At 33.2% G+C, this 26753-nt stretch overlaps 1 protein-coding gene across 1 annotated transcript in view; it reads right to left on the reverse strand.

Moving 5' to 3' along the window:
- Window positions 1-26183, reverse strand: part of LOC106665049 (glutamate dehydrogenase, mitochondrial) — a 38485-nt gene extending 12302 nt beyond the window's left edge. Inside the window, exon 1 of the mRNA XM_014391209.2 lies at window positions 25641-26183. Within this exon, the coding sequence (XP_014246695.1) occupies window positions 25641-26061 (421 nt within the window). The 5' untranslated portion in view covers window positions 26062-26183. The remainder of the gene's footprint in view (window positions 1-25640) is intronic.
- Window positions 26184-26753: the final 570 nt, after the last annotated feature.

Below are 26753 nucleotides of genomic sequence, written 5' to 3' on the forward strand. Positions count from 1 at the left end.
ATGATAGATAGACCAAAATGATCGCTAACAACCAAATTTAAGGTTCATCACTCCGTAAAGAATTAAAATATTGACATTTGAATCCATGAGTATTCCATAGGGTTGAAACAATAATTATAGTGGTAACGATATTTATTTTTTATTTTCTTGAACGAATCAGGGTCATTTCCCTATCTTAAGTTAAAATATTAAATGTTGTGTATTAGAACAACTAATCTCAATCTGTTTAGGGGTAATTTTTCGCGGTCATCAAATGAAAAGAAATATTTTCATATTATGTATACGATAAGATTCTCCTTATGTACTCACAAAAATGTAAATTAAAAGTTAAAATACGGTTTACTCTGTTTTCCAGGAATAAAATTCATTATTCTAGCAAAAACAAAAGCGGGTCCGCTATGACTCGCTACTGTCTTTCTGTCACATTACATTAGATTGTATAGACCTGTGCACCGCGACCAGTAATTGGTCTATTGTGCATCTCCGTTTGTTTATCTAAAGCTCCTAAGCTTGAGACTTTTTACCGACTCCAAAGCCTTTTCAAGGGCTCCCGTGTGTATTTTTCAGGCCTGGCTTTTCCTCTCCCAGGATTAGGCGCCTACATTGGCCTTCGCACGATGAGAGGACGTGTACTGCTGTTTCTTCTTGGCAATATCTGCACAGGCTTGTTTCTGCCACTCCGAATCTATACGTATGCCTCCGGAGTCTGCAGTGTCCAGTTAGCAGTCCAACGTCCAAGATTTAGTAGCAGTTAGTTTCTGCGATGGTACTTTGATAAATCTTTTTGCATCATTCTGTCTTGGGCTAAGTTCCCATTGAGCGGAGGATTTATTATTAATCCATTGTCTAACAGATTCGCGTTTTTGGCAATTTGGTAAGCCACAAAAGGATTCAGGGCCAATAGACGTCCTTATTGAACTTTCCTTGGCCTTTTAATCAGACGACCACCTGACATAATCTTTAATCAAATTCATCTCAATTAAACGTAACACAGCAATACAACAATATACATTTTTTAAAAATTACAACAGTATATTACAACTTCTCTGGAGTTTAGGCGTAACACGTGACTGATTGTTCACTGAATATCGATAAGTTACAAAGCTGTGCGCCCATACCAACGAGGGAATGTATTGTCAATGCCAAAACCGTTTCGCAGCTATACAAAAACGAGCAAATTCAACGTTCCAGCAGAATAAAAAGTAGGCCCTTTATAACTCGCCGATTTACTTGTCATTCGGGGTCTAGGATATCAGGCTTTACTATTAGTCTAACTAGGCTCGGTTAAATTTTATTTGGAATATTTAAACGGAATATTTTGGAATTTACGGAACCTTCATATCATTTATTACAACTCCTGACTGATTACTCGGTGAAAATTGATGTTTCAATGCTGTACCGACATGGCAATGTATTGTCACAGCAGAAACAAAAGCAGATCCGCTTCTGGTTTCAACAAGAACGACAATCAACGCTAACTGGCTTTGTTCGTCAAATTCGTCTAGGTTAATCTATTATATTAAATTTGAATGTAATAATTTATTCTTCATCTCTGAATGATGACTTTCAAAGTACCTTAAATACACCATGTTTAGAGTATTATAATAACAAGTTTATAGTAATAAATCTTGACTAAGTGTTCACGAAAACTGTCAAATGCTGTCACAGGGGAGACAAAACCCGGTCCAGGTATTCTCGCTTGTTTGATTTCAGTCAGAAAGCTATACTTATAGTTTCAACTTCCCCTTGCTGTGTAATTTTATTTATTAAAACAGTACTTTCCCTAGTTCAACTTTAGCTCTAGCGTTTTGTATCAAAAATATACAACAATAAAAATAAATATTCTTTTATCACAAAACATTCTAATAGTCATATCAAATAAATATTTTTAACATCGACATTCATTAAATACAGGGTGGCCCCAATCGATTCAGCCACACTTCCAGATCTTGACCTACCTGAGTAAAAAAGGTCTTATGAACCTGTGTCCGCAAACCCTTCAGTTCTGAGCAACAGGCAAAAAACCATGAAAAACCACTTTTTTTTACCTTATTCGTGAAATTGTTAGTAAACCGTAGGTCTGATCGTAAAACAGCTCGAAACATCTGTAGAGGATTAATTTCTGCGTCGAATGAGGCTGGTTTTAGCCTGATCGGCCGAAAATTTCATTTTTGGCGATTTTTGGAAGTTAGGAGGTGAAGGGGTACCCCCTACTGAATGAAATTATGTACGAAAAATCTGAACGGCTAACCGAAGTTGTGAATTTTCGATAAAAATGTCAGAAATGGTAAATTTTGTGTACCCCTTCTCCTCCTAACTTCCAAAAATCGCCAAAAATGAAATTTTCGGCCAATCAGGCTAAAACCAGCCTTATTCGACGAAGAATTGATGTTTCGAGCTGTTTTACGTCAGGCTAACGGTTTACTAACAATTTCACGATTAAGGTCAAAAAATGTGGTTTTTCATGGTTTTTTGCCTGTAGCTCGGAACTGAAGGGTTCGCGGACACAGGTTCGTAAGACCTTTTTTACTCAACGTTCAATTTCCTACAAGATCTGGAAGTGTGACTGAATCGATTGGGGCACCCTGTATTCATTTTCACATAAAGTTGTTTTTCTGATATAATGAACAAAAATGCAGTATTTTCAATATGATATAAAAGGTCAGGTAAAAAAATTATCAAACTCATTGATCTATTATTCTGGATGCGTTTCTAGGTAGGTTTGGACCTTTTTAAATTGGCCAGACAATAAATATATTTTCTCAAAAATTACTTTTGTTCAACTATAAATATAAATTTGACTTGCAATATCTATCTAATTGCTAATATCTAATCTAAATGCTTGCTATCTAATTGCTATCTCTCTTTTATTTATCTAATCAAATATGTTTATCAGTTATCTTTTATTGATTAAAATTGACGATTGTCACTCTGGTACCATCACTGGGCATCTTTAGTATGTTAAATTGTTAACTCTGTTGTGAAAACACTTTCAACAGATGTTTAATATTGTACTATTTCCTTATTCAGCTATACTTATCAAATTACGATGAAACATTCCCTTTATACAACTGGTTTGTCATTTGCTTATTTAACATTGCATTCAAGATTTATTAAACAGACCATTCTATTCTTCGTGAAGTATTTTCTGAGAGAAAATCTCCCAAATAATTTCTTGCACATTAGAAAATGATCAAGCATGATAGATTTGCTAGGAAGCTCTCATCGAATACAACTACTTTTCTAGAGTACCAATTGTCAGTTAAAAGCTTTATTGTGATATCACCGAATTAAGTAACGTCATCGTAAATTAAAAAAAGTCGTGAAAATTTTTAATTTTTTTTTCAATTCGGTTTTTTAGCTTTCAAATTGGTTTACAATTAGTGTGTTAGCTCTAATAAATCGTTAAATCATCAATCTTCGAAAATAATCATACAAGATACATTTTTTGGGAGGTTATCACCGAATACATCTATTTTTTTAATGTAGCTACTGTCTATCAAAAGTTTTAATTTAATGTCTCGTAATTAGACAATACTTATCTGCTTTTTTTTGCCTTGTGCTACCACATTAGCCACTGGATTTAAATATATTGCAACTAACATACATACTTTAAGCTAGTTAGGGATGATTGAACTGTATATGGCACGACTTAATTTCCCAAAATTTTATTTCCCTTCCAGTGAAATTCAGACTGTTTCACTCAGTTTGCCGCTCGATACTATGTTACGCCTCACAAGTCTGGGGCTTTGAAAAATTTGAACAGCTTGAAAAAACTCAACATTTTTTCATTAAAAAGTTATTTGCCCTTCCCACAACCACCCCGAATTTTATGATTTATTTAGAGACTAAAGTTGACCCGTTATTTTTATATACCTTCAAACTTCATTTTAATGAACATCACTCTTGAAACATCCTGATTACCGTCTTTCCAAAATTGTAGCCCTGGAAGTCATTAGTCGTGGTGCATTGTGGTTTGAATGTTGGAATAGCATGTGTAGGGATCTATCATGTGACTCATAATTTTCTATAAATAACCTGAATGAGTGGCCTTTGCAGTTTAAGGAAATTATAACAAAACTGAGTGTCAATTTCAGAAGAACTTCGTGAACAAGTCAGATCAACCTCGCGCTTTTTATTCTATAAGGAACTTTACCAAGATGATTTTAATATGCTTAATATATTTATTTATGGATCAATTTTTTTTAAAAATTTTTCTTTTGTACATTTTTCTCTGTGTCGACCAAAAATTTAAGTCAAATGAAAATCGACCTCCGGCAGACGGACCCTCCATGCCGTAATTTTACTTTAAATTATATATTATGTAATGTTTATAACTTTTCTTTTTTGCAATAAAGTATTATTATTATTACTTTAAGCTATTCTAAAAATACTTTTAAAAATTCTAAACAAGTGGGAGGATGAAGTCCGAGCGTCCAAAGAGCCATCAACCCTGCCGAAACCAACTCCTTTAGAAGGCTTTGTAAATTATAAGTATATTCTCATTAACTTCATTTATGAAGTGAAAAAGAACTTAAAATCCACACCGTAAAGAAAGGCTATTTTTAAATTTGCCATGAGGATTTGTAAACAAACGGTTAATTAACGAAAGACCAAATAAAACATTTAAAATCGTGTTTAACGTAAGAACAACATTAAATTACGTTAAACGCTAATTAAAAGTTTATTTTGTACACCTTGATTAGGTTATTTATAAATTATAAAAACTTTTAAAAGAAATATTCTTTGAAAAAAAATATTCATGACAAATAAAAACAATTTAATACCCATACAAAAAATTTCCATGCGACATTACAATGCATAAGAAGCTGTAAAAGAGATATTTTATTAAGTAAATATTTAAAAATAATACTCAAAACAATATTACCGTTCAAAACCCAAGATAATATCTCTATTAGGTACTTTTTTTCAATTTAGAGTTTTTTTTTTCTAATTAGGTTTTAAAAGAAAGAATTCTGTTTAGAAATAGTGATATAGCTCTAATAAATCTGACCCTGGGAGATATTTTCCCTTAATACATTAACAATAGGCATATATACCAGGCCCAAGAAGTATTCATTTTTGTCAATAAAAAGGCAATATTAAAAATCCATTCTATTATTTGTAAGTTAAGTTGTTAAGTTACTATATTTAATTATAGCTATATTATTAAATTATAAAATGATAATTACACCTTCAAAACAAAATATTGTTATAAATCTAGAAAAAATGGGCTGAAATATTAGAAAATCTTTCCTGAAACTTCGCATTTGCCTGCAACCTTTTTTTAGATTTTATTATAAACTAACTTTAGCGTCAAAGCGGTTTCAGGGAATAGAATTGCGTCGTTTATTTAACTAATTATTGAATTATCACTTATTTCAAGACATAATAATAAATGAGACTTAGATAATAAATCTCATTGCATGATTAATGATGACTGATAACATAATGGATTTTTTTAAATGGTACAGTGGTAAATTTTTAATGTCAACGCACTTAACTATAATTTTAAATAAAATTACTAAATATTAGTTACAATGATACAAATAATGCCGTGTATCATTATTTTTAAACATTGAAATAATGTTACAGGGCAATTTTTCACAAGCATTTCTATTAATTCACTGTAGAGAGTGGAATAATAGGATTTTTATAGGGATTATCGTTGATGGAATACATAAAAAGCAACAACAATATCGTAGCAGTATATAATATCTCCAGATGGATTTGAACGCCAGTTGTCCTGAATAAAATTCCTGGGATTTCTTTGTAAAAATCGATATGCATTATACATTCGTTGAACAACTTCCCTGGAATATTTATTTACAGGGACTATTTTGAAATTTAAATTTTGGCTTTTCGAATTTTATCTTTTATTTCTGGTATAATAAATTCGGTCCAGATACGAATATGTCCGCCTTTTATTAACGAAACACGAATAAGATCAAAGAGTATTATTAAAAATTCCGTATCGGCTGAAGTAACATGTGGGGGTGTTCTTTCTATAGTTTTATTATTTAGTTGTGTGTGTGTATGTGTATTTTCTAGCTTCTATTTATTTGAAAATTTAAAATGAAAATGACACCAATATACAATACTTTTAATTATTTTTTAATCAATAGAAACTCTGGAATGGTTACAATTTACAACACTTACCCAGGAGACAAGTAATTATGATGACTTAAAGTGGCTTTCGATTAATTAAAAAACATCAAATTCAATAAACCAGCTTTGTGACCATGTACATAAAGCAATACGTAATGTCAAAAAATCAGGATGGACTATTCACTTCCAACAGACAAGGGTACATGATACAGTTGGGAACGAATCAGCTGACCGGGTAAATAAGACTGTCTCTAATAAAGGTTAACCTTAACAGATTCTTTGGAAATAATGAATAAAATCGAACGCTTCTTCTGAATCCACGTTGAGCAGATCCAAATTGTACCCATGACAAAAAAGTCCAAAATGGAAGCATAGTTTACGATAGCACTGGGAAAGGTAACGGTCTACCTAATCAGAAAGGCACTTTTTAAGGGGTGAAGAAATTATTGATTGGAGAAGATTTGATGACTTTTACGAATTTGTTCAGTGTAAAAATATTAATTTACTTTAAAATATATTTTCTTAAAATTTATAAAACACAGTGATATGGGAACATATCTCCTCACTTTAGGGTTACTCTCGGAGGGAATATTTAAAAAAAACTTTGAAATTTTAAATCTAAATATTGTTTGTTGTAACAAAATTTATGACCAGCCTGGGTCAAATGTCTCGGAAATAATTCCAGGTTAAAGACTACTGACAATTTTGATTCTGTAATTGTTCCAAGCATTGAATAATTCCACCTAATTATTTTCTGAACCGTAATAAACTATGCTGTTGCGAAGGCCTATATTTAAAATACACTAATAAATTCGACCCTGAGGAGCATTTCGAAAGTGTCTCGAAGAGTTTGCGTGGCCCGAGTTCAGATCGTTCGGACAGAAGAATTTTCTCCTATTCAATCCAAGAGGAAATCTACAATTCAATGTTATCTAGGTGAGTTCCGACATTCGATAGGTTTTTGTACGTTGGCGTCATTGTTTGCCAAGGTCGGCCTTTCCAAATGAACGCAGGTCAATAGGTATTCTCGTCGAGTACCAAGTGCCAAGAAACTAAATATACAATTTCAATACTCAAATATTTTGGTACAGTGTCAAATAAATACGAGGGTGAGAGATAAATGACAATCAATATTGTATATAAATAAAAAAATGAAATAAAATCAAATAAAATTTAATGAAAGGGTAGTTTTAAGCGCTAAATGAATATGACATGTACTAGAGTGTATCCACTGAAATTTACCTGAATGGTAAATAAAAATAATATTAAATTATTGAATAAAAATTAATATTAATTCAATCCTATTTGCTTAAATGCAATGTTAAAATAGCTACTTCATGACTATGTCTACACTTAATTCATGTTTTATTCGACCGGAACTCTAACATTATATCGTATTTTTTTAGTTTTGTCAATGTTTTTTGTTAATTTGTCATTTAATCGTTGGTCATCATGAACTGACGACTTGGACATTGGCTAAGAAGAAAAATAACCTTAGTACTCGTTTATTTATGTGATAATTTAATATAAATTGGAGACTGCCTAATCAACTTTAAATAGATTGGAATGAAGAACCTCATGTATTTAATTTATATTTTGTCCAAAAGACTTCCCAAGAAGTTTATAAAATGAATTTTATAACTTACAATTATTGTAAATTGAAGGTCAGAAATTTCATAACACTATACGTTAAGGGATTTTTTCGGAAGCTAAGTCTGTAAGTAGTAAGTAACTGTTTCATTTTAGTTGTGCAGGATTGTAGTATTCTTTTAAAGCCTGATTGAGGGATTTTCAATGTGTAATTATCTTTCTTCGAAATTACTTCCGGGTCTTATCAAACGGACTGCTGAATAAAGGCGAACAATTAAAACTCAGTAAACATTAAAGTCAGGTATTTATTTAGAAATCGTGAGATGCGGTCTGGTGTGATGTAGGTTTCAGAAAAACATTTTACTAAACTCTCGACACGACCCGCAAGAATGGCACAATTACACAGAAAAACACTTTGAGTGAGTAGAAATACTTTGATTGAATAAAAAAAAAATATATTTTGCATTGTATAAATTCACTTTTCCACATCCAAAATGTAATTGTTATATGTAAACAATGTTTGTAAATCCCAGCCCTGAAGATGATCTCAATAAAGATCGAAACTTTGGCACGATAAAGAAAATGTTTTTCTGAAACCTACATCACACCAGACCGCATCTCACGATTTTTAAATAAATATCGATTAACGGTCACTAATCACCACACATTAAAGTAAGGATCTAACTTTCTTCATTAAATTAATTATTCTTTTTATGTAAGGGGTCGATTGACATGAAAAAGTTAGTTTCACGAGCGGGATTCGAACACTCGACCTTCGGCTCAATACGCCGCTGCTCTACCACTTGAGCTATCGTGTCTTCGTTCCACTCGGACTCCAACTCCCCTCTCAATGTACAACATTTCGAATTTTCCCTCTTTTCTTTCTTAAATTTAATTTCTTCATCAAATTTAGGCTAGATGATAATTTTGCTCGGAAATGCCATAACCTTAATTCAAATTCCTGTAATTTTTTTCATTAATCATCATGAAACACAGAAGACTTCATTTCATTTGGAAAGAATACTCATGAACAATACAATAGAAAGCGAAAATGAGCATTACTTTCGTTTTTGAAATGGTAAAACCTACAAAAAATTGTACTAATTAATTTAATTAAATCACATTTAACAAATTAAAAAGTGGCATATCCTCATTCTGACTTCAAATTCCACAAGTTCGTTCGTCTAAAAAAATATCTGTTTATTTAATTTTCTAAAGGTTAACAAATCAAATCCAGGACTTCTATTGGTAGATATGAGACTTATTGATTGATTCAACGAATGAAGATGGAGAAATGCTGAAGAATTTCGGAAAAAAAGCAGATTACAATGTTCAGGAACAGAAAATCTGCTTAAGATTGTTTCAAAACAAAATAATTCGTTTGGAAATACAACTGCAATCTAGTTCCGCAAATGATATACTATTTTCGCTTATAGGAGAACAAATCAACTTTTTAATTAAATTACAATATAATCCATTTGCAACGTACATGGGAGCAAAAGAAATTTTAACAGTTCTTGTCAGCAATCGTCCATTAATGCTGATTCATGAACAGGTCAACAAGTTGGAAGAACGCCTTAGCGAAATTGAACAACGTGCCTTTGTTTTAAATCCATTGCAATTCTGATATGATTTTTCGATAAGAAGTTTTATTTATAAGTTTGATTACGCCTACAACCATGAGGGCTTATGGTTTTGTTTTTGAAAAGTGCCCAAACATGTTGCAAAAGAAATTTCACTTTCAACCAAGAAATTTGGCCTCGGGAAGGCAAGGAAATCCCGGTCATGTACAATAGGACGTGTTATCTGAACTGGTTGAACACAGGTGGTTTTCATCAGACCCACAAGTTACCACAATGACGTTAGAGGCTGAATGAGAAAGAGTGAGTAGGAGTAAATGAATAACGATCGATAATAATTATTAACCCGTCACCACTGCACATTCGCCAACAATACTACCTAAAACATGGCTTAAAATAAAACAAGAAACGTGAAACATTTTGTTGCAAAATGACCAATCATTTGAAATATCAATCGATATCAATCATCTTCATCAAAATCAATTTTATAAAAGGATGAAAAGTTGGTGAGAGATCACGATATTAATGAACAGTTTTTGTTTTTAGGGACAACTTTCCTAATGGAAATAAAATAAAGAAAATGGTTCAAAAATATGACAACCAAAAAAAGGAAAAAATATTGTAAAATTATTTAATTCTACAGCTAGCTTGGTTAATCTAAATTAGAACTTTTATCTCTTCAACCAATTAACCAATCGTTAATCACACGTCATGATAAATATACAATTTGAACACATGTGTAAACGAACTATTTAAAAAAAATTGAAAAAATAAATCAGGAGTTTTTATGGAATATAATAAACCTGTTATCTTAGAAAAAATTTCGATTGGCAATAAAACTGCCCTTGGAGTTAGACATAAAAAATTAGATAATTTAAAAAAACTAATTTTCAGCTTAGTCCTTGATAATGGCAAAACAGGAAAAATGTTTATAATTTGCAACTATTTCGTTACATTAATTATATCGACGGAGAAAGGTTAGCCATTTCTAATAGGCAAGTCCTTGATATATATTTTTTTTAGTTTTTTTTTTTTAAGAAATTTGTACTCTAGATCGCCAGTACTTTTCTTATCGTAACTCTTCACAATTGCCCAGCCGGCAAGCGTGCAAACAATGGTGGGCTTGATAAAAAAAAACCTTTCCTTTTCGATGATCGTTTTTTGTTTTACAAGCATTGTTTTTCCACATTTCACATCAACTTATCTTATTTCATTGCTTAATATTAAGTTCATAAGGTATTCTTTTAAACAAAGATAATCTTTAGAAAGTAGAAGATAATTTTATATACAAGTTTGTTATTAATAATATAATAAAGCTTTTGTGATTTCAACGAATATTGCCAAATTGAAATAAATTCGAATTTTAACCTCACAGCTTGTAAACGATCAGGCTTTTAGGTTAATTATTAGAGCCCTTAAGATAAATGTATAATGGATAAGGGCACCTGGGTGGACGAGTTGTTGGGTGTCCGAATAGTATTTGCACCGTAAACGGTTCTGGGTTCAAACCCCAGTATGACCCTTCGAATTTAGTTGAACAATTTATGTTAATTTTGACTAATATGCTACTGGACTGTAGAAAACCACTGAAATGTATACTAAAGATACGTTGAACAATAATTTGAAAAAGTATTGCCAAGTGGTTCTGACCCCTCATTCGCGACGACCAAAGGGTAGTTTGGACGTAAAGCACTCCTGTATTACAGGAACTATCTTACTACTTATTATATTCGACAGGGTCTGGCATCCAGGCATACTTTTTATAATTAAGCGCTTCCTAGCCTCCCATTATTATCTTTTATTGAAATCCTACTTAACTGATCGCTGCTTCAGAGTGAGGTAAGGCAATGAGTTCTCGGAGGTCAAACAGATAGAGGCCGGCGTACCGCAAGGGATTCCTGACACTATTATCACCACTTACGCGGTCGACACCGCAATCTTATCCTCTAACTCAAATCCTATCTAAGCTACCTCCAACATCCAGGTACACCTTGAGCTTATCGAAGACTGGTATAAAAAATGGAGGGCAAGACTGCACGAAAAAAAGGCACTCAGTGTACTTTTACGCTGAAAAAGCAGTCTTGCCCTCCACTGAACATGAACAATAAAGAGATACCAGTTTCCACTCAAGTCAAATATATGGACTATATCTCGACAGCAGACTGACATGGAATCTCCCCACAAGACTTCAAAACCAACTTAATATAAGACGTGAACTACTACGAATACTTGTCAGACCGAATTCGACTTTGACAACTAAGACAAAGCTAACACTGTACAAAACTAAGACCAATATGGACATAAGGAGTGGAAATGCTGGGTACGGCCAAGCCACCCAATATCCAGCGCATCCAGTCCTTCCAATCGAAAGTCCTGAGAAAAATTGTCAAAGCACTTTATTATGTAGATAACCTCCCTATCCACAAAGACCTCAGCATTCCTTTTGTCAACAAACTGATCCGGTCCAGATTCCAAACCTTCCACACCAACTTTCGAACCATCCTAACCAAACTGCTCTAGCCCTCTCCACTCATTCCTTTCCTGACAACCCGCCACGTCGCCTCAACGACGATGGCCTCGGGACCTCCGTGACACCTAATCGTCCACATTGAGGACCAGCAACGGCTGGCTCTTCAAAGCATGTGTTCTACCGGTGCAGTGCTGGTATACCGTGAATAGCGTATGCAGCGTGCAACAACGTTTGTTCGGTTTTCATTGTAAAGACAATTATGACAGATTGTAAAGTTCATCCCTATCCAGTGGTACAAAAGAACCTGTATATAGTTGAGTTAAGATTAGTTCATAAATTCCGGGGCGAATTATTCTATCTGAGAATTACAAGCCACGGCTAAAAGAAGACTCTAATATTGAAATGTGCTCGCTGTGTAATTTAAATGTAAGGTAGGATTCTTATCATTTCTTCGGTGTATGTCCACATCTTTGGGCCCTTATTTCGTCGGCATGGGAAAAACCCGCTGAGGGAAGAAATTCTCCCATTTCTAACTGATGTTCGTCCCTTAATTAAATACTTTTGACACGCCTGGAGAGTGAGATTTGAGGGGGTATCAGATATTTAAGTGTCCCTACGTAGTTTTTGTTTTAAATAATCCCCGGTTTGCTGTTTATGTATAATAAATATTAAAAAAAATTCAATCATTCTGGTAATATTATGTAATTGGGAGCAGCTTTACTTTTTCCAGTTTATATAGTTTTTTTACTCTTTTAGGTTGCAACATACTCAGCAGACGGCATAAAACATTGCATTGCATAAAAAACTTATAAATTATATTAAGGTAAGGTTTTAATAAAGTTTTATTATTATTATAATTGAAATAAGGAACTTCTCTCTTTTTTCTGTCTTTTATTTTCGAAGCGTTTTCTCAATTATAAAATAAAAATCTGGCCATTTTCTCTTGATTAGTGCCTATGTTACAAATGTATGTTTTGCACGTGTCTGTTCAAGACACGTCTTTTTAGATATTTCGGTTTTTTAATCAAGTCTCTGAAATAGAAAGCTGAAAGCGAGAGGAAATTGTTTGAACTTATTTTATTAATTCATTCGTCAGTGTTTATTCCATTCATTTCAAGAATATATCATAAATAATTGTTTGACATGTAATATGCTTAAAGCAAGCGAGGACTACGTGCTGAAGTGCTTTTACCCAAAAAAAACAAAAAAACACCGTTTAAAAGTAAGTCGTTTAGCACAAAACGTATGACAGTGGCAAACTATGGAATACTGACTAGCTACCTGGAGGATAACGCATAAATTTAATTTACCAGTCGGATAAAGACCACAGCTGAAAAATTCAAATTTGTTTAAGAAAGAGAATACGCGATTTAGCTGTGCACTATAGAAGGTGGCTTAAAAAAATTATTTTTCTCAACCTGACGGAGTTACATTTGGCAATATAAAAAGGTGTCTTACTTTTTTTAAAGAATTAATTAACAATGATTAAGAAAATAATTTCTTTGATAACTATTTGATTTGAATTCCTAACATAATTTGATTTCAACTCCTACATTGTTAACTTTAGGGTTAATTATTATTTATAATTAAACAGGATAACCTGACCGCGTTTCGGAGATTTTCTCGGTAACAAGGCAGGCATTTCGAAATTCTGAAGGATACTTATTTTTATTTCATAATACAATAAAAACGAACATTACCCCCTTGTTATAAATTTGAAGGAATCAGGATACAAGAATATCACTTTAAACAATTAAATGTAAACACCCTATGAATTTTACATTACTGGAAATTTTTCACCTTGAAAAAGATTTCCATTTTCAAACTTAATATTGAATCAATAGAGAAAAGGTTACTAATTTTCAATGGCCTTACGTTTGATGAATTATCCCTATTAGATTAATCCTCTTTCTTATAGGATAATGTTTGCCTGACAAAGTTTATTCTCTTATTATAATATTTATAACCAGTTGAAGTTAATTCAACTTAAGGATGTACATTATAAAAAGAAAATAAAGTATTCCCGCGAAGAAAATACATATAGGGTGTCAGAATACTCGCGTCACAAACTTTGCCAGTGAATCTCACATCTCAATTTCAACAGAAAAGTTCCTACGAGACTAGTCCGATTCTTAACCCTTCAGACATTCAACGTTTTATATATTTTTTTTCAGCTATCTACGGTTTTCGTCAAAAATCTACTCGTAGCTCTTGAACTATTCATTTTTGGGGAAATGTAAAAACAAAATTAAAAGAGCGTTAAATTTCCTTTAAAAAGACTCCCTTCTAGAACATTCAAATTAATGAATATTTGGAGATCGTGAGATGCGGTCTGGTGTGACGTAGGTTTAGAAATACATTTTCTTTATCGTGCCAACGTTTCGATCTTTACTGAGATCATCTTCAGGGCTCAAAGTGTTTTTTCTGTATCGATGTGTCATTAGTGGGTGTCGTGTTGACAGGGTCACACAATCATTAGTTAACGGTCACTGAACACCACACACATTCAAATTAATTTTTGGTAATAATGCAAACACTAACTCTTTGAAAACCTGCTAAATTAAAAAAAAAAAATTGTAAAAAAAAACTAAATTTACAACGTCGTTGGAAAAATTCATGGTAGAAGTTCGTAAATTTCATAGTAACTTTTCGTAAGCTTTCTGACGATATACCCTTTTCATTAATTACACCAAAATGCTGAAATTTTATGCTTAATGGGAATAAAGTGGGGACGGTGTGAAAAAAGGGGGGGTATGGGGTTAATATTAATTCAAATTTTTGTCGTAGGCAAAATTTATTTCCCAAGGTGAACTTGATAAAAAAGCCCAAATAGAAAGAAAAATATTTAAAAAAAGAGACAATACACATAGCAAGCAATACGAGCAGAAAAACTGGACAAAATATCTACACGAAACACAGACAAAACAAAGAAGAACAGTAATACAAGAGTTTGTAAAACCCAACTTTAACCTAATAATAATAATAATAATAATAAAATCAACGAATATACGTAATAGTTCTTCACTATGTTTATTGTCTCTTTTTTATGGGATTGTTGGATTTTTACTCTTTTTTGCGCTTTTTTATTCGGTTAGAGCTAGGTTTTACAACCTATTTATTGATGTTCTTCTTTTTTCTGTCCATATTTTGTCCACTTTTTCTGCTTTGGTTGTTTGCTTTGTTCATTTTCTCTTTTGTATATGTTTTGTTTCCATTTTTTTCTCTTGTGCTTTTTTATTAAGTTGGGTAACATATTTTGCCCAGGACAAAAAGTTGAATAACTAATTAACTCTAGTCTTCCTTTTTCACACCGTCACAATTTTTAACAATGTTGCATTTTGGTGCGATGTAATTAAAGAAAATTGAATACCGCTAGAAAGCTTGTTAAACGAAGAAGTTATGAGATTTGCAAGCTCTACCGTGAATTATTCCAGTGAGGTTGTAAGTCTTTTTTTCAAATTTTAAATTTAGGTTTTCAATGAGTTCGTGTTTTTTTAACCAAAAATTAAATTGAATGTTCTAGGAGGGTGGCTTTTTAAAGGAAATGTGACTTTTTATTTATTTTTTTATTTCCCCCAAAATGAATAGTTCAAGAGCTAAAAGTAGATTTATGACGAAATGGTAGATAGCTGAAGAACAAAATAAAATAAAACGTTGAATATCTGCGAAAGGGTTAAGAATCGGACCATGACCTTGTTTTGTATGAACTCTTTTATTGCATTTGAAGTAGACATTCATTGGCAACGATTTAAAGAAAATTAAATTAAGACTGTTCTTATACTGAATTTTCATTTAAGATTATACATACTACCTTAATATTAATGTAAATTATTCTTTCTATGTAAGTTCTTGGTTGAGATTAAAAGTCAGTGTCACGAGCGGGATACGACGAACCTACGACCATCGGCTAAATACGCCAATGCTCTACCACTTGAGCTATTGTGACTTCGATCTTCTCGCACACCAACTCTTCATCTCAACCTACAACCGTTCGAATTTTCCCTCTTTTTGCCATTGTCAAATGTCGTTTCGTCAAATCAGGATTCGATTCTCAGCGACATATGAAGTGGCCACGAGGAGCTGTTAGTTAAGGTATACTTCTTTTACTTATTAAATATCAATCCGTTTATGTTTTAGTGGTCAACTGACTAATTGGTCAATTAATTATTCTTTTTTTGTAAGGTCTTGGTTGAGTTAAAGGTTGAGATGGAGCAGCGGCGTATTTAACCGATGGTTGTTGGGTTCGTATCCCGCTCGTGACACTGACTTTTTTATCTAAACCAAGACCTTACATAGAAAGAATAATTAATTGAAAGAAGTAATTTGGTCAATTGACCACTAAAACGTAAATGGATTAGTAATTAACGTAAATGTTAATATGTAACGTAATAATTTTATTGACATGCCAGATGCCATGGTTCAAGGCCGAGTGGAGGAGACAAAGCAGACCTTGTAAAATTTCTTTTGAAGATGATTCTTTTATTGCTTGCTTTAGTTTTGACTGTCTGGCAATTTTGACCTTTATCACTTTAAACAAATAAAAATAAAAAAATTGAAAATCAAATAAGAGCTACTAAAGAGGATTTCATAACTTTAAATCAATAATAATTTCCATTAATACATAATGTCATCAAAGACGATTGTAAAAGTCCAATGTTTTCCCTATCCCAATATCAATTTTGAAAAATAAATTCAGCGATGTAAATTTCATTGTGGTTTACATTTAAAATAGTTTATTTGTATTTCTTATACTTGTATTTATTGTACATAAAAAATTAAAAATTTCTATTAGCTATCAAGACTGTGTCCTGGGAAGTCTTCAGGTTAGCCACCGGTGTATTATTTTCTATCTAATATCACTTTTGATTAAATTACTAAAGATAATTGATATTTTGTAAATACTTGAACTAACTTACGATTTTCTTAGATTCAAACCAACCATTTTTTTTGTTGCTTATAGTACAGTAATAGCGTGATTAATGACATATTTTATAATGGATAAAACTATCGTTCGATCTGAGTAAAAACAAGACTAATAATCAAAATTGTGTATGATTTTTTTAATTTTTTGTATTGAAGATTTTGGATTTCCTTTTTATTAAAAAATGCAGGGGATTTAAAAGCGTTATCCACGGTCATATGTAGGTGTGGCTAAACTCAACATGATGTCATGATCGTTTAGATGCGCAGAACAGTCCGTCTTCTACGATCTGCAACAACATGTACTTGTTTTGGCAGTTCTGTTGTTAATTTTTGTGACCGCTTTTTTACGATAATTTTCTCTGGTCAGGCCTCAAATATATTAATTGCCGTGCTCCAATGAGGACAATATGGTATGATAAAAGTCGTGGTAAAAAATACATAATTTATTTCCCAATTCATGGTCAAATTTTATTAATTCATTTGGTATATATAAATAAACGTTTAATAAAATTATGGACAGAAACGATATTTCATTTAGTATAATAGTATAATTTAGTATAAATATAATATATTATATTTAGATGCAGATTCATTTTTCCGCTTTACACAGGAGCACAAGTGGCCTGTTAGTGAGATACTAAGAGTTTGAATGTCCCATCCATTTTTTTAAGATAAATTTTATTATGTAACATCCGCAAACGCTCTAAAGGTAAAAGCGGAAGGCTTATCTTCGCTTCAATTTGGATAAAAAAAATGGGCGCTTCATCCATTATCTTTTACGAGATAAATAGAATTAAATTTTTCCTAATGATGTAACAGATTTTTTTTCTCTGTCAGTCAAACTTAACTTAAGATCGATTATGGCCTTCATCTGAAGAATGCTTCCAAAGGCCACTTGTTTTTAAAAACATTCACGAGGTATCGACTGTCTCATTAATGTAGGGCCCGCAAAGCACAGCCTCAAGGTTGGCAGAACAATAAGCAAAAAGAAATAACTCTATAAAGATACGATATCTCGGTCAAACATAGTTATTTGCAGATGGGAAACAGAAAAAAAAGTTAAAATTTTAAAACAATGGGCGAATCACTGTTAAGGGACGAGGAGGAAATAAAAATGTGTATGGCATATTTCTACGTTGTGAGATTTTTTTCTTGTGGTTTGCGGGACGATAAATCTATTGTTAGGTAGTTACGTGTCATCTTGGTCTGTCTATCCTGGTTGGTTTTTGTTGGTTCAGACGCGTTTTGGCACTTCGCCATCTTCAGTGTATGGGTGATTTCTATGGAGAAATGCGTTTGAACCAACAAAAATCAGCGAGGATAGGAAGACCAAGATGATAGGTAACTATCAAACATTCCTATATGTTTCACGAACGAGTAATATTTTTTTTGGAGGAGCAAAAACCTCTAAGGGTTATTTCCGCCCCGAAACGAGCCACGGGAGCCCTATCAACAAGTAAGTATTTAAAACACTGCTAAAGTAAGTTTATGCGTTATGAAATTTTTGAGCTTGATGCGATTTGGAAGTTTCTTACACGAACCAATTACGTATATAGGCAAAGTGTGGCCATAATATTATAAAATAATAATAAACCATCCAATAACCACTCAATAAATCAAAAATCAACGACGTCAGGAAAGAACTTTAAAGAATGCATTTATGGTAAAAATCCAGGAAGAAAAGTTGACAAAAAAAATATTTTTCTCAATAAAAGGAAATGTTGCCCTTAATTTGACTCAATGTTTTTACCAAGTGATATTTGTTTAAGCTATGTTTTAAATGGGGAATATCAATTAGAGGTAAACACACTTAATCCTTAATCCAAAACAAGAATTTTTCAAATGCTTACTTTTTACGGAATTTATAATGTTTACTCAGTCTCATTTGAATCCGGTAACAAAAAACGGTTGTTTTAATCTTTAAATTTTTAAACATAAAAATGCCATACAGTGCTGAAGATGTGTGTGGTGTGGCACTTATTGATGACGGACGTTCCATCAGGTATGCGGCTATTACCGTTTTAGACGTTTTCGGGGAAACTGTGTCCTACCTACCATAGACGGTTTTGGACGCCCTAGGGTAACAGAACCACAGGGTGACGGATTTTTGACTTTTAGAATTTTGCGAAACCGGCACCTTACTGTTGTTCAAGCGATTCATCAGCTGCAGGAAGTTCGAGGTGTCCAAATTTCTGAACGCACTGCTCGAAGAAGATTAAATCAGTACGGACTGATGGCTTCTCGCCCTGTATAGATCCAGAATTGATCAGAAAAAAGAAATGCACGGCTTCCATTTGCTCGAGAACACAGCCATTGGTCTTTAAACGATTGGTCTGTTGGACTTTTGCAGATGAGTGTAGATTTGCTCTACGATCTCCAGATGGGCGTAAAAGAGTGTGGAGAAGGCGAAATGCAAGGTTCAAATTTTTCCCAGAGCCAACTTTTTCAACGTAGCTCAGCTGGCGTGGCGGGAATTTCAATGGAGAGTCGCAGAAAGTTGGTTGGTATTCGTTAGAGGTCTTTGACGGCCACTCGCTATGTGGATGAAATTTTGGAACATCATGCGTTGCATAACCTAGATGAAATCATCGTCAATCCTATTCTAATCCACGATAATGGACGTGCATTATCGTCCACATGTCGCTCGCATTGCACAAACGTACCTTCAACAGCATAACATCAGGGTCTTAGCCTGGCCAGATCCCGGACTTCAACCCCCTCGAACATTTATGGGATAACCACAGAACATCATTAAGAGGACGTCCATCACTTCCTGATATACTCCACGATCTTCTCTTCTCGAAGAATGGGCTAACCTCCAGCAAAGAGACATTTATGCGGTAAAGTATGCCGAGGCGTCTTCGAGATGTAATTAAGGCAAGAGGAGGAAATACGTGATATTGAAATGTAAATTAAAAATTTAAAACAAAATTAAAACAAATTTTATATATAAAACCAGACTCAATTGTTTTTGTCCCCTTACTTTTCCTTTGTTTAATCGCATTCTTGAAACTATAGCACTCAACGATGTCTCATTTTTTAACCTTCCCAAAGTTGAATATTTTACTTGAATTTAATTAATAATTTAATAAAAAAAACATCGCTTCTTCAACAAGTTTAGTTAAGATAGGGGACGACAGACGGAAATTGATTTAAAACTATTAAAACATGAATAATAAAATAATGACAGCCAATCTAGTAAATAGACCCCTTTGAAGAGCGAGTCCTCATTTTATTCCATTGATGCAGCAAGTTCGTTATGTAGATTTTCAGTGAAATTATTTTTCCCTCTTTATATAGATTAAATTATGGTTCGGTGGTACAAATTTTGCATTTTTCTGTGTGCGTGGTTCTTATTGTGTAATTTATTATCCATTGCCTGATGTTGCTAAGTGATAATTTAATGAAATGTTACATGGATACATCAAAATAAATAAAGTGATAAAAGTTATATTTACTCTATTCAAAATAATTAAATTTAATTAAAAAGAAAAATCCTTTTAACACATAATGTTAAAAGCTGTTGTATCCAAAAATTATTTATTCTTTAAAGATCTACTTTTTTGACAAATATACAATTTGAAGAGTAAATGATATTGGTTAAAATTTATTGTAGGTACTATTTTTTTAAATATTTGTATTCATTTATTTAATTTAAAAAAAACACGAAATTATCATTATCTAATCAACTATAAAAAATAGCATACAAGCTTGGTAAGGGCCACATCTATTCTTAATGAATGTTAAGCAAAGAATAAAGGCAGTCTGTTACAACCTCCATACTATAAACCAAGCTATAAATAATTCTATGACCTTCCTAACTGTAAGTTATGTATTGTTGGAGATGATCAACTCAGTTTATTTGGATGGAATTTTCAAATTAATCAATTGATACATTGAACAAATAATTAAATAAAAATATTTCACAAATAATAAATAAAGATGGTTGGATGGTATCAATCTGATACAAGAATGCGAATGAACAAGAAAAATAGCTGATGCACAATGTAACTACTTGCAATTTAATGTACAGTTTTATGTTACCCCAGTATTCGGATGAATGCATTTAAATCGAGCAAAGATAATGTTAATTAAAAGATTTAATGCCATATAAGTTTTACACAATTTTGCTGACAGTTATCTATTTGTCAGTATTATTAGATATTAATCAACATATGTTTAGTAGTCATAGTTGACCATATTAATTATTTTATTATAATTAATTTAAATAATTAACATTATTAAATATTGCAAATAACTAATGAGATCAGGTTAACAATGAATTGAGAAACTCCAGATAGTTTGAATCGACATTTTTTCTAATATATTAGCAATTTGTGATTAGGATGAGATTCAAAGTCTTTAATAACTAAGCAGGTTTTATTAATTTGGAAATGCATGGCAAATTGGCCAAAATGTAAATTTGAATATATTTATCCATAGTCATATCAAAGAGAGCACTAATAAAATCAGTATATAAGAAAAATATTTTTTTGCAAATTCAATATTAACTTCTGAACTATTATTGATCTTGCCATTCATTAGCAATTAAAATTAGTTTTTTAAATTGTTCACTATATTAGAAATGGTAAATCATCCACTATGAATTATTGCGAGCCAATTTATGATGAATGTCAATGTATGACGTTAATTAAAATTTATTATATTAAGTATAATTTTATGGAAAGTAACTTTTGTTAGATATTTCAACTTCATAGTACAAGTTATACCTGAATTATTTCCTACTGTAAAAGAAAATAATCTTGGCCACGCATTGGCAAATTTTAACTTATTAAATTCTGTACAGCGTTAGAATGTACAAAATTGATTGTGATTTTTTAATATTGTGAATAGCATTAATAAGTAATTAGTTTATTAGAAATGCCAAATTTCAAAAGTTCATAATAACTTGGCAACAAATGAAAATTTTCCAGCGAATCAGGTGCATAATTATAATAAAGTCATTATATCACTAACATTTTGAGATGATAATTTTCTCTAAACTACTCTATGGTTTTGTAGATTTTGCAGAATGTTAGTCGAAATATACCATCTGCTAATAAATGACCAACAACTTTCCAATCTGAAAGAAATGCCCAATTTCATATTGAGTTCATCATTACCTGGTAACAAATGAAATCATTTCTATGTATAAAGTGGATAGACAAATTTATTAATAAATTTGGTATGAAGTTCACAATCAGCAATGAGAGAAATTCTGCTTCTATACATAATTTTCCTACAACTCTCTAGTAACTTTCCGAGCCATTTGATTTTGAAACCCTTTAGAAAGTACAGATTGTTTCAGTAGATTGCAAATACCTAGTAGAAATTTCTGTTTCTCATGAAGTAATGGATAAAAAAGAAACCTACTGCACCAAGTTAATTGTAAAATCACAAATGGATTTAATTTTTTTCCCATTTACTTCATGTAGGATGTCTATCTGAAAGAATATAAACCTGTATATATTTTAGAAACTCAAGACTGATGAGTGGAGGTGGATGCCCCAGAATTCAATCTTTAAACAAAACAAATAAAAAGCACATGGATCTGATTAGTTCCAATACAACCTAAACGAAGAAATGATCCTCCCCGATAATCGTACAACATATGTGACATCAGAAAGCCGATAAAAACTCATTTAAAAAAAACTTAAAACATAGTTATAGTGATAAATTATTCAGAATATTGGAAATTCTAAAAATTCACTATGGCAATGAAAACCATAAGTTAATGAAATTTATCACTAGTTGCTTCAAGAAATTACTAACTGCTTGGAAATTTAGTACATATCTACAAGTCCAATGTAATTTGGTCATTACTGATCATTTTGGTCTGCCTACACTCTCTAGATACTGCAGGGGGAGAGCGAGCACTGAAGATGGCGAAATGCCGAAAGGCGTCTGACAGACCAACCCTGCGAGAATAGGTAGACCCAATTTTACCTTCATCACCCCGCACACACAGAAATATTATAAGTACTAATGTAGTAAATCATAAATCAGAGAGCAAACATTTGAAATCATTTAAAAAAGAGGCTGGATTATAAATTTTTAGTACATTAAAAAACAGAATCTCATTAGAAATTTCCAATTTTATGTATATGATTACTGGTGATGGGTAGGGTTTGTGAGCCGGTGAATAAATAGTGAACTGGGCCTACAGTGAAGACAGCGCAAATCTGAAATGCGTTTGAGTGTCGGTTCAACATATGAATTACTTAGTAAAAAATAAAAATAACCAGGGTATCGGGTGATTTTGTAAGTAGTAATTTTCAAAGAATTTTCAAATATGCCAATTACAAAATTTTAAATTTGTCTATATACTGAAAAACGTTTTATTCTCTCCCACAAGTTGTCATGAAATTCTGAAACAGTTGAATTTTTGCAATTAATTTTCTGCAAGTTACAACCATTATCAATTTTGCAACATATTAATCCTCAATTCCAGGTGGATTGACATCACAATAGCTCAAGAGATTAGAGGAGTGGCGAACTGAGCTGAAGGTCATGGGTTTGAATCCCGCTTGTGACACTTACTTTTTCATCTCAACCAAGGCCTTATATTAAAAGTATCATTTATTAAATAATTAAATGTTGATAACCATTATGTTAAATTCGTTTGGAGATTGGGATGTTTGGTCAGGTAGATATGTAATAAAAGTAGAGAAAAACTATGTTTCTAAGTATGCCGATATTTCATCAAGGTGGGTACTAATTGAGCTTTTCAGTTTATAATCATAGTAGTTGCCAGTCACAGAGCATACGAACACACTTGTTCACCCATGTCAACTCTTACTACTTTGAAACAATCAATTAAATCTTGCTCCTTTCATCAATTAATTGGGCTTTATAAATAAACCATTGTTGTAAGTTAGGTGTTTAGTGTGCTGTAATAAGTATGTAATTTGAGTTGGCTAGGGATGGTATTATACCCTATCATTGAATCCCAAGAAACTATTCAGAGGCAGTAGATTGGATTTAGGTCCTGACACTCTACAATCCATCAATGTCTTTGTCTTGTGGACGTCATTTCATTCTCCCTTGAGCAGAAGCAGTGTTGTCCGGGTGTATTCCTTGACAATAGGGTTTGACTCCTGGGCTTCCTGTGGAAGCTGAAGTGCATCCTACCCAGTACATACAACCTTATCCTAAAATCGTACATACTACCTGTTACTTCAGAGTTAGGGCAAAGCAAATTTCTATCAATCCTATATGAGCTGGCATCCTGCAAGGGAGTATTCTTGGACCACTCCTTTACACAATATATTCTGCTGACATTCCTATCTTTAGAGAAACAATTCTCTCTACTTTTGCTGATGACACAGCAATCCTCTCCCTGCATAAAGGTCCACTTATTGCAAACAGAAACCTTCAAAACCTTTTGCAGTGCCTAGCTGTCTGGTCCAAAAAATGAACAGTTAAAATAAATCCAATGAAGAGCCAATACATTAACTTCTCAGGCTTATAACACTACCACCTATTTGCTTTAACAGGATTTTACCATCCCCTGTTGAACACGTATGTTACTTGGGACTCTACGACTTACATGAAATCTGCACACAAGACTAAAATGAAACAAACTGAACAGACCGTACAAACTGTTATCAATACTACTTAACAGTTCATCAAAATTTCCATATAATTACAAAAGATGAATATATAACATGGTTCTCAAACCTATGTGGACTTATGGTATCGAACCCTAGGGGTCAACCAAGAATTCCAATTCCCAACGCATCAAAAATTCCAATCAAAGCAATTACAAAAAATTCCACCCATCCCAATGCCTTAGTCTGTCAGCTCAGTTCCACTACCATATCAGATAATCCTCCCCGTTGAATGAGACGCCAATGTACATGTGACCCTCTAAGCGATGAAGAAAACTGAAATTTTTTTTAAAGGAGGCTCACTGGGTGATTTCCCCTCACACTCAAAGTCAATTTTATTCTTGTAACATTTTTATGTTTTAATTGTTATGCAGATGTAAAAATGAATAAAAAAATATAATTTTAAGGCATTGATTGAATTTTCTTAATGTACAGATTTTCTGTTTTTGTCATTCATCAATATTCAATTTGAAGGGTTTGGAAGTGATTGTTTTCTGTAATTTTTAAAAAAATTTAATATATTATTTTATCAATTAATTAATCTTTTTTATGTAAGGTTTGGTCGAGATGAAAGTTAGTGTCATGAGCGGGATCAAAGTCACGATAGCTCAACGGGTTAGAGCAGTGGCATATTGAGCCGAAGATCAGTGGGTTCAAATCCTGCTCGTGACACTAACTTTTTCATCTCAAACAAGACCTTACATAAAAAGAATAATTAATTGAAATAATTAATATGGTCAATTAGACCACTGACCATAAATGGATTATTATTTTATTTAAAAGAAATAGTTTTAAAAAAAAGTACCCTGGTTTTCTTCATCGCTATTAGTCATAACAGGCTCCCATACCAACTATACAAAATTGGGTTGGTAGACCAAGACACATGTTCATGCGACAACAGGTCTGTAACCGATGCTGACTTCATCTTCTTATCATGCCCTGGCACTTCACGAGGAAGAGAAGACTTATATGACCTAGTGATTACACAAGGGGGTCCCACAAATAGGTCCGTTATAGTCGCCAAAACGACATCTACATCTATTGGATGAGATCGTGGCTTTCTAACTGACATCCTAATATAATATAAATAATAAATTAACAAACAAGTGATAAAAATGATACAATCAAACTGGCGTGGCGTTTGACTACACGGCAAGGCAAAAAAAAAAAGTTTTAAAATTAGACAGGGAGCTTTTGGCGAGGGCGAAGGAGGTTATTTTTAGACATGGTAATCCTCTTCTGAATGGTGAGGTTTCCGTTTTCGATATGCCTCTACAGGAATGCAGAGGATGCGAGTTCTTAAATTTATAAATTAAATAAACCGATAAAAAGAAAAGGAAAAGTTAAAAAAAGGGTTACCTCCTTTGCAGGGTGTCCTGTGGGCGGAGTGCTGTGCACGGTAGCCGGTGATATTTTCGTAAACTCCCGAATCTCGCCTGACTGGGAAGGAAATCTCGATGATGTGGTCGCAGTGCTGCATGCCCATGAGGATGCCTTTGACCTTCTTCCTCTTCTCCTCCTCGGACATTTTAGCCCTCATCTCTTCGACGAACTTGTCCTCGGCGATCTGGCACGCCCGGTGGAAGAAATACTCGACCATGTCGAAGAACCTCGGGTTTTCCGCCGTCGGCACGTCTTTCAGCTTTTCCGGGATCTCGTGGTAGCCCCGATGCGGGCCGATGCCGTTCAGCTGCTGGACGGACGGCGCGGCCGCTTTCAGGAGGGTGCTCAGCTCCACCTTCCCGCCGACGCACTTTCCAACGGATCTGAGGTGAAACATGGCCTGGTCTCGGGCGAAAACTGTCGATTCGAAGGAATTAAGAGCCTCTTCCTGAAGTGTTAAAAGCCGACACGGCGCTCGTCTTCCCTCCCTTCCCCTTTTTCGATGAGACTGCCCTCCTCGGCCAGGGTTTAGATAAAAAAAATCCACTCAGACCAGCTGTTACACGCACCCACCGCCCTCTACCGCCGACTTGATCTCTTATCAATTTCCCGCCTTCGATTCGAAGGGCACTTTTGCGTCGCCATTTCTTCCTTCATCACCGTATCGCGCAGTTGGGAACGTCTCACATTCGCGTAAGTTCTTCTAATCTTAAATTTTCGATTTAAATTATTCACCACTTTCTGATTTATCCTAACTCCAAGTCTCACATATACCATTTTTAACTAGCTCGATTTCTTTCTCACGAATAACTAATGTTTATGCCCGATGTTTATGAAACCAACACACTCGTAGACAAAACCGCGCGACTGCCAGTCCCTCAGTTAAACTAATCTGCTCAAAAATGAATAGGGATATTTGTAATTTATTCTTATCCTATTAATTTTAATTAAATTAACCGATATATTCCTGTTAGGTGAATAAAACAATAGAAAATACAAACCAATGTTAATCCTCATTTTTAAGAACGGTTTTCGTAAGAATAGTAAACATGAAGATTACTCATTTTGTGTAGAATTGTGTAGTGACCG

This window comes from Cimex lectularius, unplaced genomic scaffold (assembly GCF_000648675.2).
Source record: "Cimex lectularius strain Harlan isolate CLEC.00 unplaced genomic scaffold, Clec_2.1 scaffold55, whole genome shotgun sequence".
Lineage (NCBI taxonomy): Eukaryota > Metazoa > Arthropoda > Insecta > Hemiptera > Cimicidae > Cimex > Cimex lectularius.